General features: G+C 42.0%; 1 protein-coding gene across 1 annotated transcript; it reads right to left on the bottom strand.

Annotated features, from left to right (window-relative positions):
- Window positions 1-441: 441 nt before the first annotated feature.
- LOC139140190 (integral membrane protein 2C-like) lies at window positions 442-11,210 on the bottom strand. The gene is made up of 7 exons (XM_070709259.1): window positions 10,995-11,210; window positions 4,598-4,762; window positions 4,419-4,478; window positions 3,578-3,715; window positions 3,020-3,121; window positions 2,097-2,397; window positions 442-1,652 (listed from the first exon to the last, which is right to left on the bottom strand). The coding sequence occupies exons 1-7, from the start codon at window positions 11,082-11,084 to the stop codon at window positions 1,507-1,509; spliced, it is 1,002 nt and encodes a 333-aa protein (XP_070565360.1). The 5' UTR covers window positions 11,085-11,210; the 3' UTR covers window positions 442-1,506.
- Between the last annotated feature and the right edge of the window lie 1,087 nt (window positions 11,211-12,297).

Below are 12,297 nucleotides of genomic sequence, written 5' to 3' on the forward strand. Positions count from 1 at the left end.
AGTGGTCAATTGTGCGAAAAATGTCCTGTGGTTCCCCCCTGAAAAACAGAGATTTTACTCCTGTGGCCTAATGTTTAACGTTGATGAATCCAGTGATCGAAGTTGATCTTATATGGAATTTATTCGTCAAGCGGTTGTCAATTATACACAGGAAACAAGGTCAAAGGCAAAAAAGCTAGCTTTAGCTTAGAATATTCCTTTCTTTCGGTAGCAGAGGGGGTCAGTCAAAATTTCCCGTGTCCTGTCACGACTCGTTTGAGTATACCCTCTTCTTTCGGGACGCCCTCGGCAAATATACGTACACAAACACCTGGCTATTACTATATACGGGCACGTAGGTACATTCGTCAGTCTACCCTAGCCTTCACAACAAATAGCTGTAACGACGCAAGCGCCATGTTTCCCAATCATGACCCGATTGCAACTAATATAGACAACGAATCGCCTTTTCATTTCGTTTTATTATTGTTATTGACATAGTATGAATAATATAAACATAATTATTGACAATCCCGGAAAGGCCCTTACCTTGGCTATCAGTCACCAAATGAAATGAAAATAATAATCTCTTACAACTTATAAACCAACGATAAACTGATAAGATTCTACGGTGATTGTACGGTTCATTCATTGTAAGTGATATTAAGAACCACTTCAGTTTTGAGCAAAAATATTGGCGACAATGTTTGGCTGACGGAAATATCGATGAACTTTCGCCTAATCTTTCCGATAGCGGGCGCTAGTAGCATTGCTGGGAGAAGCGGGCGTTGGCGATGCTGGATGTAGATTCGCGATACCCCTGTCATCGCCTCTGGACTCGTTTGTCGGACTTCCTCGCCCTCGACCACGTATCTCAGCGATGCTACACGCACTCTGTGTCTTCTATTACAACTCCATATATACAACGATAATCACGTCATCCTGGAGATTATGAACAAACTCGCGACTCAAACACCCGTGGTCAGAAAATATCACTTTGTGCACTCTAATTCGGCCAGGCCCATTATTTTGCATAGTCAAAATCCGTATACAAATTTTACCTATACGTCGATATATCAAGAGATATTATTTATCTAAAGATAACTTTATGTAAATGATTTGAAGTTTGCCTAACAGAAAGCGTTGCGAATATCTTACATCCCCAGTAGTTTTAACCATATCTTGCAGTTTGCTAGTAGAGCAAGAATTTTTTTTAAAAGCGCTGATACGAAAATTTCATACATGCGGCCAAAAACTAAGTAAAATCAACAACCAAATGTAACAAAATACTTTTAACTTGTTGAGGGGACAATTTGCATATTTTGCAAAAGTGATGTAGCCACTAACTTTTCTTGAATACAAATTGTCTACGAATATTTTCATCAACATTTATAAAAAAACTTGTATAAAACGCACGTAGTATATACTGGATATTCTGTTGCCATGTTTCAGGGTAAAAGTGCAAAACAGGAACACGCATGCAATTGCTGCCCTAATGCGCTTCTTTGTGTGGCCGCGCTTCTCTGTCTAGAACGTCTTCTCTGGTAGTTTTAGCTGAAGCTTTCCCATTTTCTGGAGTGCCTTGGTGGCCTCTGGTTTGACAACTGCCATGTCTATGAATGTCTTGCCTGTCCAATTGATGACGTTGTCAACGATGTCGCTAGTCTTTGCATCTGATGAGAGAGAAACAGGGAAATGAGTGAGGTGATGATGTGAGGTTAGCTAGGAATCTCCCTTGATGACAAGTAACCCCGTGAAATTTTGTCGCCCTCCACGATGAAAAGAGTGTCCAAACCCAACAACTACCTGGTAACTAAAAACGAAAGCAGTAGTGCTGTCAACCGTAAGCGGCTCTAGCGCTTACACCCAACACATGCGGTATCCTGCAATCAGCCACGCAGTATGGTCTATGGTTAACCATGTGTTTGTGAACTATCACCTCTTCTAGAAAATAAATTTCCTCTGCAGTTTTGATAAAATGCCAAACTGGCTTGGTACTATAACAAACATTTTGGTGGGGACGGTACTTGGTCGTACTTGTTGAAAATAAGATCAGGAGATATCACAAAAGTGAATTTCAGCAAATGTACAATGCAACGGTCGACCCAAACCCTTACCACGACGTTTACGGAGATCACCGAGCGGGTTTTCGTCGCCGTCGAAGACGTCATCCATCATTTCGTCCACTTCTTCCATCACCTCGTCAATGTATTCCTCAACCATATCAAGGATCTCCTCTTCCTCGTCCAGCCAGCTGTCGAGCAGGTCTTCGGGCACTTTCTCTAGCCAGTATGTGGGCACGCCCCGGCACAGCAACGGAATGTAGGTCCCCAGACCGCCAAAATGATCAAGTGGGGGAAGGACGACACGGTAAGTTTCGACTAAGGTCTGGAAATGCTGGTCGAAGAAAGCAGGGTCCTGAATAAAGAAATATTATTAACAGCAATATTTAGTATTGCTCTTTACCTTCTAGTTGATGAAACAAAATTCAATCCGTGGGATTCACAACCCTATCCACAGCTCCTTGTCTGTGCCCTATCCTATCATTACACGCTTCTCACCGTTCTTGAGAAGCCCCTACTGAGAGAACCAACAATTTCCGATTGTACTTTTCCAAACTATTGGTGGAACAACGCCTCGAAATGCGCGATTCTGTCTTACATGCTATTATGCGTTGGGGACGAAAGTACACTTCTAATCGGAAAACAAGCAGCCAACTAGTCTCTATCCCACCCCATCCGGGCCCCCACGTGCACCCCTAAAATCTTGTGCACTTTGACGGCATAGTGGGTCCAGAACAAGGCAAAGCATTTTGAAGAATACTGAAATGATTATAACATGGAGACCGTGTCGCATTGAGCATTTATTTACTCGGATTTTTTAGATCGAATTCAAAAATTTGGAATTCATGTTAACCCTAGGCACGTCCATTGCGATATTGCTGAGCAAAACATTTCGTATTTCCGTGCTATTACGTTGACGACAAGAGTGCTAACGTACTTTACACATCGAAACCTCCTCCCTCCTTACCACTACTCACCCTCAGTTTTTCCCAGAATTCCCGTGGGTTCAGGCTTGTTGTCTGGTTCAGTTTCTTCACGTAGCATCTACCGGAGGACCACATCCTGTACGCTGACAGTTGCTAGCAGTGGAGGAAATAAAAACGTGCGCACAGCTTTAATTATCAGGTATCTTCCCTGAGTGTTCGTGGAACTGGTGTTTGGTGTACAGAAAGTGTATGTTTGCTGATGGCTGACTTTTAAGCCGAGGGCGCTGAGAGTGCCGTAGAGTTGAACACACGTATGGTGTATGTTGCGCAGAGTTTGAGTGTAAATATGCTTCATCTGTGAACTTGTATTTCTTTCCTAAACACCTGCCTGCACATCATGGCAGTTTCAAATATTTCTTGTTATGTACGTGTTTTCCTTCAAGTGGATAAAAATCAGACATATGTACGTGAGCGCATTTGTCAGTATGGTCGCGCTCTACCTTGCGATTGACTTAGGCCCAGTGGACCCAAGCACAGAGCCGCACTACATCAAAGGTCCCAGGGTGCACAGGCATATATTCAACGTCCACGATCGTGTTGTACACTTACCACATTGATGTTGTAGTCGTGCATGATAGTGATGCGTTCACACTGATCATTTTCAGGCTGTTCAATTCTCTCGTACAGCTTCTCGGGGTCAATATCCAACTCTTCTTTCATGTCGTGTTCTTCAGAGTTTTCGCTGCTCTGCGAAATGAAATACCGAACAATCATCCACTATAGCACGCACATCTCGGTACTGATATCAGAATTCTCATACAAATCATACAATTCTTCGTTGTTCTCTAGTTTGTTTTGACTCTTTTAGAAACTTTTGGAGGACATTGCCTTTCCATCATCTTGGTTTAAAAAAAATAAAATATTGTGTTTATAGAGCTCACGCAGAGAATGACGGCCATTTTGAATTCAAACATCGGCAACTGTAAGTTGCTTCGCTGGTCGAAAAGAATTTGGAGGGAAGCTCTTTCTGCAATTGAAAGCTTTTGAACTATCACTGTCGAGGTACAAGCCAATGTTTTTGTCCCGATGGACAGTTATTGCGACCAAAACGCTACCCGAAGGTATATTTCTCTACAATATTTTGGCTGGTGTGGACATGTGAACAGAGTTCCCTAGCAAAGCAAAACTGTACCTCGTGGTACAGTAATTCATGTGAAATAACTGGTTGGGCATTTTTAGGTATTATAGGTCGTTGATATCATCATCACCGCACACGCACCAACGAAATCATTATCATCGGCATCATCATCATCATCATCATTGTCAATGTAATATTAACGCCTGCCGTCTATACGAAGACTCGGATGCTTTCGAGACTGTCCTACTTGATTAACGCTATCATAACTCCCCTTCCCCTGGTCAAAACACTGTCAACGGTTCTCACACTTACCGACGATCCACGATGTCCTCCTCGGTGGGGCTCGCGATACTTAAGGCCACACTTGAAAGTCTTCAGCGAAAGAAAAATAGTAGAAAACAGTATAATCAGTCTTTTTATGCATGGGCAAATTTCACAGCAAACGACATAGTGGCGAAATGGGGACGAGACTGACAAGCAATGCTACTCACATTTCCCCCGTAGTGTTGGAGCAGCAGCCAGCCGCCAACGGCCAACGCTGCCAACACCAAGAGGATGAAGGTCACGGTCAGGCAACAGCGACGCCCTTTGCTCGGTCTCTGCTGGCGTGGCGGTGGAGCCGTGGGTTGAGTTGTTACTTCTGCTAGGTCAACAGTCTAAAGGAGGGAAAACACCAGAAATGTTGGGATATGCAAAGGTGATTTTATGTTCAAAAGTTTGTGTCAAAGATTTTTATCGTAGTATACATGCCCAGCTAGGCCGATAGATTTTGTCGGGCCAGATACACAAATTTTATGTAGTGAAAGTTTTCACTGAGTATGCACCATGCAAATACTTGACACCTTGATTGAGTTTTCTCCATTTGTCTGTCTTGTCTCTGAAATAATCCCTAAACAACAAATACCTGGTATGATTTCTTCTTCTAGCATAGGCCGGACAATATCTACCTACAGCTTTATTCATGTAAACGTACAAGAGATCCGTATATGCTTGCAGTATGTGGTGTGTGAATAACTTTTGATATTATTGTTTCGTTTAGTTCTGTTTGTGGAACATAGTTTGTTGTTCAACTCAAGAAGGATGCCCAAATGCCTAGTGTTCAGCTCGTTAACACTGCCTGTAGGTTTGCAGTGTACAATGCAGTGTCCAACGACAACAACTAAATTTTAGACCGAACTAGAATCACTTGTCAATATAAAACACTTCGTATTGTACAACATGCGTTCAGATGTCAACACTGATGCTTTGTTTCGATATCAGCTGTAGAACTAGAACAAGTACTTGTTTTCTTGGACACAAATAATCATGAAAATTTATGAAACTGACAACTATTCTCCCGCTATGAACCTTTACGGTTTCATATTTATGTTAAAAGATAATGAAAACAAAATGGCAAATCAAGTGTGTTGGCGCAAAGCGAACCACTTGGGCGAGCGAATCTGAGAGGACGTGTGTTTGTTCGGCCGGTGGCAGCTCACTACCCGCAAGCTAAACTATTCGAAAGCGGGGTCACTGGCTAAGCATAATTTTATCCCAACTACAGGCAGCCTTCCCCTCTACTGTATATGTCATAACGTTCACGGACGACCGGTTCTGGCCTATATTTGAAAGTAAAGTCGCTTTGGTAATGGGACGAGCTTTTGCGGCGCAAATTGGCGACAAAACGTTCGGCAAGTGTCCGTAAAGTTCATGACTGTTTGTTGCCCCTAAGAAATTTACACATTGTGTCAGCGCATAAAATCTTATAGTGACAAAAATAGACCATGTTTGATGTCATCTATATTATATAAGTGTACATGAAGTAAAATGTATGAAGAGCGCCCTCGTTTCGCAATCGGCAAAAGGATGAAATATGCGGAAGTAATTTTATTACTTTTGTGCCCAACACAGGTTTTAAACAAATGGTGACCACATGTTTATGTTTTAGCCGTCTGAATGTATGGGCTATTCGCGTGGACATTTTAACAATTGCTCCGTATATCGACAAAATCTATCTTCCTCTGTTCCCTGAGGGATGTTAAGGACCTATAAGCTGTAACTTGTGGTGATTTTTCCAGTATTTTGTGAAGTGGCTATTGCATGTTCGAGTGCTACCATAAAGCATACCGAACCACACTCTATTTAGCTTGTCAATACACAGTCTATGCATTCATGTTGTTTCCACTGAATAATAGTCCGGACCGGAATTCACTCGTCATCAATAACAATGCACTTTACGCATGTACAGACTTAGATAACAAGCACAACTGTGTGTATGTAAACATGCCTTGCGGTACAAGAAAGTATGGTCGAAATTCAAATAAAATGAAAAAATAAAATTTGCAGCGACTGGTCCTGGAAATTGAAAAATGTTTACTCAAACTTTCTGTAAGAAAACTTTAAACATTCCCTTTCAAAATCAAGAACCAAAATCAGGGTCACCGTGCAAACTTTGGTACGACTGAAACAAAATACTCAATATCTACCTATTTTTGAAATTCAAAATGGCCGCCATCCCTGTGTTTAGTCGAAGGGGTCAAGTTAAATTTTTGATTTTCACAAAAAATAAGCCGGTAAAAACTTTTCTAATGCCGTAAGCTGGAAAAAGTGACCCTACAAGTGTTAGATCTAAAGAATTTTGTTACAGTTTGAGAGTCCGAATGTCTGTCCCCGCGAGGCGCATTTCACAGTTCAACTTCGGAGCAAGCCAATGAAGTTCACTGTCAATGATCACATGAGAACCGACATTTGGATTTGAATTCCCTCCTGGCAGGACATGAAAGATTTATTGGCCACGGCTAATGATCTATGGTATTCAAACAAATTGCAATGCATTACAAAGCTGAAGTAAATACAGCACCACGGTGACAGGAAAACTTTTCCAGTTTAAAAATAAAATTCATTTACATTGATCGAATTCTTCCTAAAGGCAAACCCAGCTTTGTTTTCGGTGCTTTGTGATTTTTCACAAAGATCATAGTCACGTCACACAATGGCGTACTACCGCCAGACGACGTTTTTTGGAGAGCCTTTCTTTTGCCGTGGCGTGTTCCGCGCTGAGGTGCCTGTACATAGCAACTGTGGCACAAGGCTAGCTCCCGACAAAAGCCTATTTGTGTGTCTGAATAGTGGGAAACTGCCTGAAGCTTTTCAATATGTTAGTGCGCATGCGCAAAGTAAAATATACCGTGTGGCTATCACTCAGCCGATTTTGGACAATACATTTTCACCACAGGAAGAGAATTGACTAAAAACATTATATATACAAATTTGATCATCATTTTGACAAATCTAAATGGTGCGCATGCGCAAAGTAAAATACACCGTGTGGTTATCACTCAGCCGATTTTGGACAATACATTTTCACTACAGGAAGAGAATTGACTAAAAATATTATATATGCAAATGTGATCGTCATTTTGACAAATCTGAATGAACTCACTCCACAGTAATGAACCAAGTTTAAAAGCTATCAGCTAAACAGTTTCTGAGAAAGGAAGTTTTGAGGCAGACAGATATATACATATACACAAAAAGATTTTTATCTATGTAAATATGTTTATCTAATTATAGGAGCTAGTAAAAATGAAAACTGATCATAAGATAATAACACGTATAGGGCAATGCGAGTGCAACCACCTGTGAAAATGAGCCACTTCAAGTGCACGTGTTGTGCACACATATCACTTATTACAAGTAAATTAGCCTTGTAAAGGTAATTGCTCCGAGGCATTAAAGGTGCCCTTCCAAATCCCCGGTTCTCGCTTTATTGGATGTGTGAAGGTCTCGTTGACACTATGTCAGCATGTTGTTCTAAATTGAAATGTATATTAAATAGATATCCCGTGAAGGTGAATTTGACACGACAGTAGGAGCGTCAATATCAAGCATAGACAGCGCTCCATTGTCTATGATTGAAGGGCAATTGATGTTGATATACGTCTAGCACGTCAAAATAGCTGGTTACACACAATGAGCGTATATTACTAAATCCCCGACTCCATTGAAGAAAATTAAAGCATGTAATCACGAGGCTGTTCGCCAGATGTCACCGGGAGTAGAAAACGTGCCATTAAAGAATAGGAAATGAGAAACTGCCTAATGAGACATGAAAGCTGCTTCGCTTCGTTCGATGCCGACTATTGGATTGTTTTTCATCGATCATTTAATTTTATACAATAAAACTATTCCACCAGGCCACATAAAACAGCGCGTTCCCGGTTACCCGACCAAACCATTTAAAACCTAACAACATTAACCTATTTGTCGCATTTACAAATCACACGTGTAGCCAAATTCGCGGGTGTGATGGGTCTCATCTACAGACAAAACAAAACAAAATAAAAAAATTTCGAAACAGCCTATAAACTGACACACTTCCTAGAGGCATTTGAACGGAAGCACATGAATTTGGCGGGGGGGGGGGGGGGGCTGATCTCAATTTCTCATGACCAAAATGAGTGTTTTCGGTGACTCAAGCGCCAAACCCCGGCGACGTGGGTAAAACCCGTCTACATATTTAACATGATTTCGCGAACTTCGAGTTTTCAACGTCATGAAAGTGAGAAAACTTAAATATCTTCCTGGCTCATAAAGAAAATTGTTGGTACTTTGGGTGGGGAAGTGTTTAATTTTACGCATATGGCACGGCCGCTGGCGTCTACCAAATTGAATCTAAATATAGAATTCTTTTATTCATGACAAATATTAATTGATATTGACTCGGCTATTATATTTCCGTGGGTCACGTTTTCCCCTAACTGGAAAGTACAACAAGAACTCCGATACGCCATGTTGCCATTTCTCGTCAGTTGACAAGGTCGGATTGCGGCATGCCCCACCCCTCCTCCCGCCCCACCACCACCCCCACCTCTTTATCGGTGTCTCCAGATTTCGTGATGATTAATTAATTTAGTGATTTGGCTTGCCGTATTTTTACTTTACACTACATATCTGAACGGGTACATGGTATTTGAACGCATGGATTGGCTTGATCGACGAGTCGGACTCGGGGATGACGCAGCATTACACGCACAGCAAGTCAAGCGGTTCTGTTGACATTGTGCCGTGATGTCATAGTTTCTGCACGGTCCGCGCAGCGTCCTGCGTAACATTAGATTCGATTACTTTCATCGTCTGCAAACACGAGTTCCGTGTTAATTACGGCCTAAAATAGAACCTTCCTCATATTCTCCATACGAGCTTAACTTCACTGAATACAAAGTTCGATGAAAAGCTCGAACGTGTCATCCTTCGGTGATTTGTAAGGAAAACGGAAGAGGATTCAATTGGGTTTATGACAGAAATAGGCTGCAGTTCCTCTGATCCTACTGACTCAACTTGGCAATGACGAAAGGGCCTTTCTTCTATTACTTCACTGAAACAGCGAACTTTTTTCAAATGGCATTGATCGTTCTATTTCCTCTGAACGTGCTCTGAAAGGGCATCTATTCAAGATTTCAGAGGAAATAAAAAGTGTCCAACAGTGGCTGTAATACTCCGATAATTCTAAGGTCAATATATACACCGCTTGTTGCGAGCCTCAAGGTACACGGTCCGCGGACAAAATGGCAATACTCTGGGTCTGGCTGTGAGCATTACGCTTAATTCTTGAATGCATATCTGCCATGTTCGCAATCACGAAATTCACGTAAAAAGTATGGAAGTACATAAACAGCCACTGCTCTCGAGTCATTTTCCATTTGTTTGCGGACGGAAGTTAAGGATTGAATCGGAATATATGAAGAGCAAATTTTCATAAACATTTGCCCTGGTGCGAAAGGTCTGCACCATTATTTACACACTACCACACAAATGTAAAGTAAACAAAAATTCCGATGGACTGGAATTTCCCTGGAGTACGGTTTTAGATCGGAGCTCATAGGAGTGTAGATTTGTTTATGACCTGATAGAGCGCGTAATGAGCCCGCACAGCATAGACTTCACGCGTGATAAACTATAGACAAAAGAATAAAATTGGCAGGGTTGAAAGTGTGCGTGTAATTGTCTTTAGTCCAGCAGATGTTATTTCATACCTGCTCATTCTCGTTCTGAACTGTATTAAGTGATATCAGATATGTGAGTATGACGAAGTTACCAATTCATAAACTAACGCACTGCTTTTTTTTGGAAGGTACCCTGAATAATTTAACATGTAATTTATACGACACAGACTGAGCGAGACGTGTACCAGTATACATTACGTGTGCGGCTACAGCTGTCCCAAGGTCCTCGGTCGTCCCTGCGCATACATTACCCTGTACGAGTTATGGACTTGCCGCACTTTCTCTTCGGGCAAAAAAATTGTCATTGAGCCTTTACATAGGGCGTTACACTTTCTCTGTTCTCTGTTTGGGTTGCGTAACTTGTAGTGTTGTTGTTATAAAATTGTGTCTGTACGGAAACGGGTGCTGGTCACCGACTGGGCCTCCAGGAGCCGTGTACCGACCATAACGCACAGCCATGTATACTGTTTCAACAACAGGAATGATAGACTGTGAAATTCTTTACGCTGTGTAAAGTATGATTTGAGACACGGTCCCTCCAAAGCATTTGAGAGCACAGCATAAGTGCCTGCGGAACTTGTTATTATGAGGGTATTATTTATGACCTAGGTCACGTTGTCAACAGCAGAGTACGTCCGTTGATCGCAAACAAAGGCAGACAAATGGCGTAGCAAACTGACCTCTGGTTTTAATACTGCGAGGTGCAGCAGCTTGGTAAAAACGCCACAAACAACCGATTTTCTAAGGCACCACAATCCCTATAATGCCTTCGATTATCCTGCTCTGACGTGGTACGTGATGTCCAGGAAATAAGCCGTGCATATCTGCATCCGCCCCGTGCATGGACGGCCGCTCGATGGCCATTCGACCCAGTGCTATGAAAGCAACCCAATAGTTCACTTACCACAATTGGAGGCAACTCGACCTCTTTCGCCTTCTTCAAATCCTCGTCCTTCTTACCATTATCTGGTGGTATTGAAGTTGGTTTCACCATTTTTCACTTTGTGTTTGTTAAGGCACGACACAAGTTTCACTGACACAGTGATACACGAAACCACATCTAGGGCCTACTTATAGTCTATGACGTACACGACTTTCATCTTATGTAAAGGAGGGTGATTCCATTATAATGACGGGTAATCGCTAGCCACAGTTCCAACGAAAGGGTGAACACGTAGCGGTGGTATGGAAACCACTAGTGCTTTGTCTTTTTTTCAATTGTGTTGACGGTATACGCCATAAGAGTTATGTGAAGAACTGTGTACGTGCGGTTTTCCTTTATTGATTTTGATAATAGAATATGGCAAAATCGTATGGTTGCTAACGTGGATTTACCGGGAGGTGACCAAAAATCATGGGGGGGGGGGGGGTAGAGGAGAATCTTGAAAAAGGGAGAGTGCGTGATGGGGTTATTGGTTGGAGTATAGAGAGTAGAGCACAGGGGCAGAGGGGGCACTATGTAGGGTTGGAGGAACATGCTCAGTTCGTACTTGGCCACTTTTCGACATCTTCTACTTGGGTCTCTAAATCCAATCGCTTTATATGAGATTCGTTGCGTAGAATATCCTGCGGTGGCAATTTCTCGTAATAGGCCGCACGACTGCCCCTGAAATGTATGCATCACAATCACGCGAATGACAGGCTTTTTCCATGAATTCTCACCCATGGAGAATATTAGTAAAAGGTTAATAATGTACGTGCCCCCTCTATCCTCAGTGGCTATGTAACGCTACCTTCTACATCCGCGTGCGTTTCCTATTTCGGAACGTGAGACTGTCATAATGGTTCGGAGCGTTCGTCATTGACGTACAAGGCCTCTTCGATAAAATGCTCTAACACCGGTCAATCCGTTGGCAAAGATTTCCTTGAAAAGTTGTGAAGAGCACGCAGACATATCACGACCCATTGATCTATTTTTTTTTACATCCATGCACGAACTGAGGACTCATTCATTCACGTTGCTCGGCACGTGGACAATTGATCATGAGAGCCGGTCGCTTTTACCATTTTAGACCGTAGAATGCACCTCTGAGGCAGTTTTCGGACTCCCAAATTTGAAAAATACTTTTAGTGATCTGCTGCTTGATTTGGAATGCTGCCTATTCGGACAAAGTTTGGAGTCATTGAAGTTGCCACAGTCTTGGGTTTGTAAAACAAATCAAATATTTATTTTTTAATAATATTTTAACAAATATAATTCTTTTTGT

The sequence above is a fragment of the Ptychodera flava genome, chromosome 9, assembly GCF_041260155.1.
Source record: "Ptychodera flava strain L36383 chromosome 9, AS_Pfla_20210202, whole genome shotgun sequence".
NCBI lineage: Eukaryota > Metazoa > Hemichordata > Enteropneusta > Ptychoderidae > Ptychodera > Ptychodera flava.

Excerpts from the sequence above, each read along its gene's own strand:
- LOC139140190 (XM_070709259.1), bottom strand. The coding sequence starts at position 11,084 with ATGGTGAAACCAACTTCAATACCACCAGATAATGGTAAGAAGGACGAG. Across the intron at positions 4,763-10,994 it reads TCGAGTTGCCTCCAATTGTG|ACTGTTGACCTAGCAGAAGT; the intron begins GTAAGTGAACTA and ends TCCCTCCTTTAG. Across the intron at positions 4,479-4,597 it reads TCCAACACTACGGGGGAAAT|ACTTTCAAGTGTGGCCTTAA; the intron begins GTGAGTAGCATT and ends CTTTCGCTGAAG.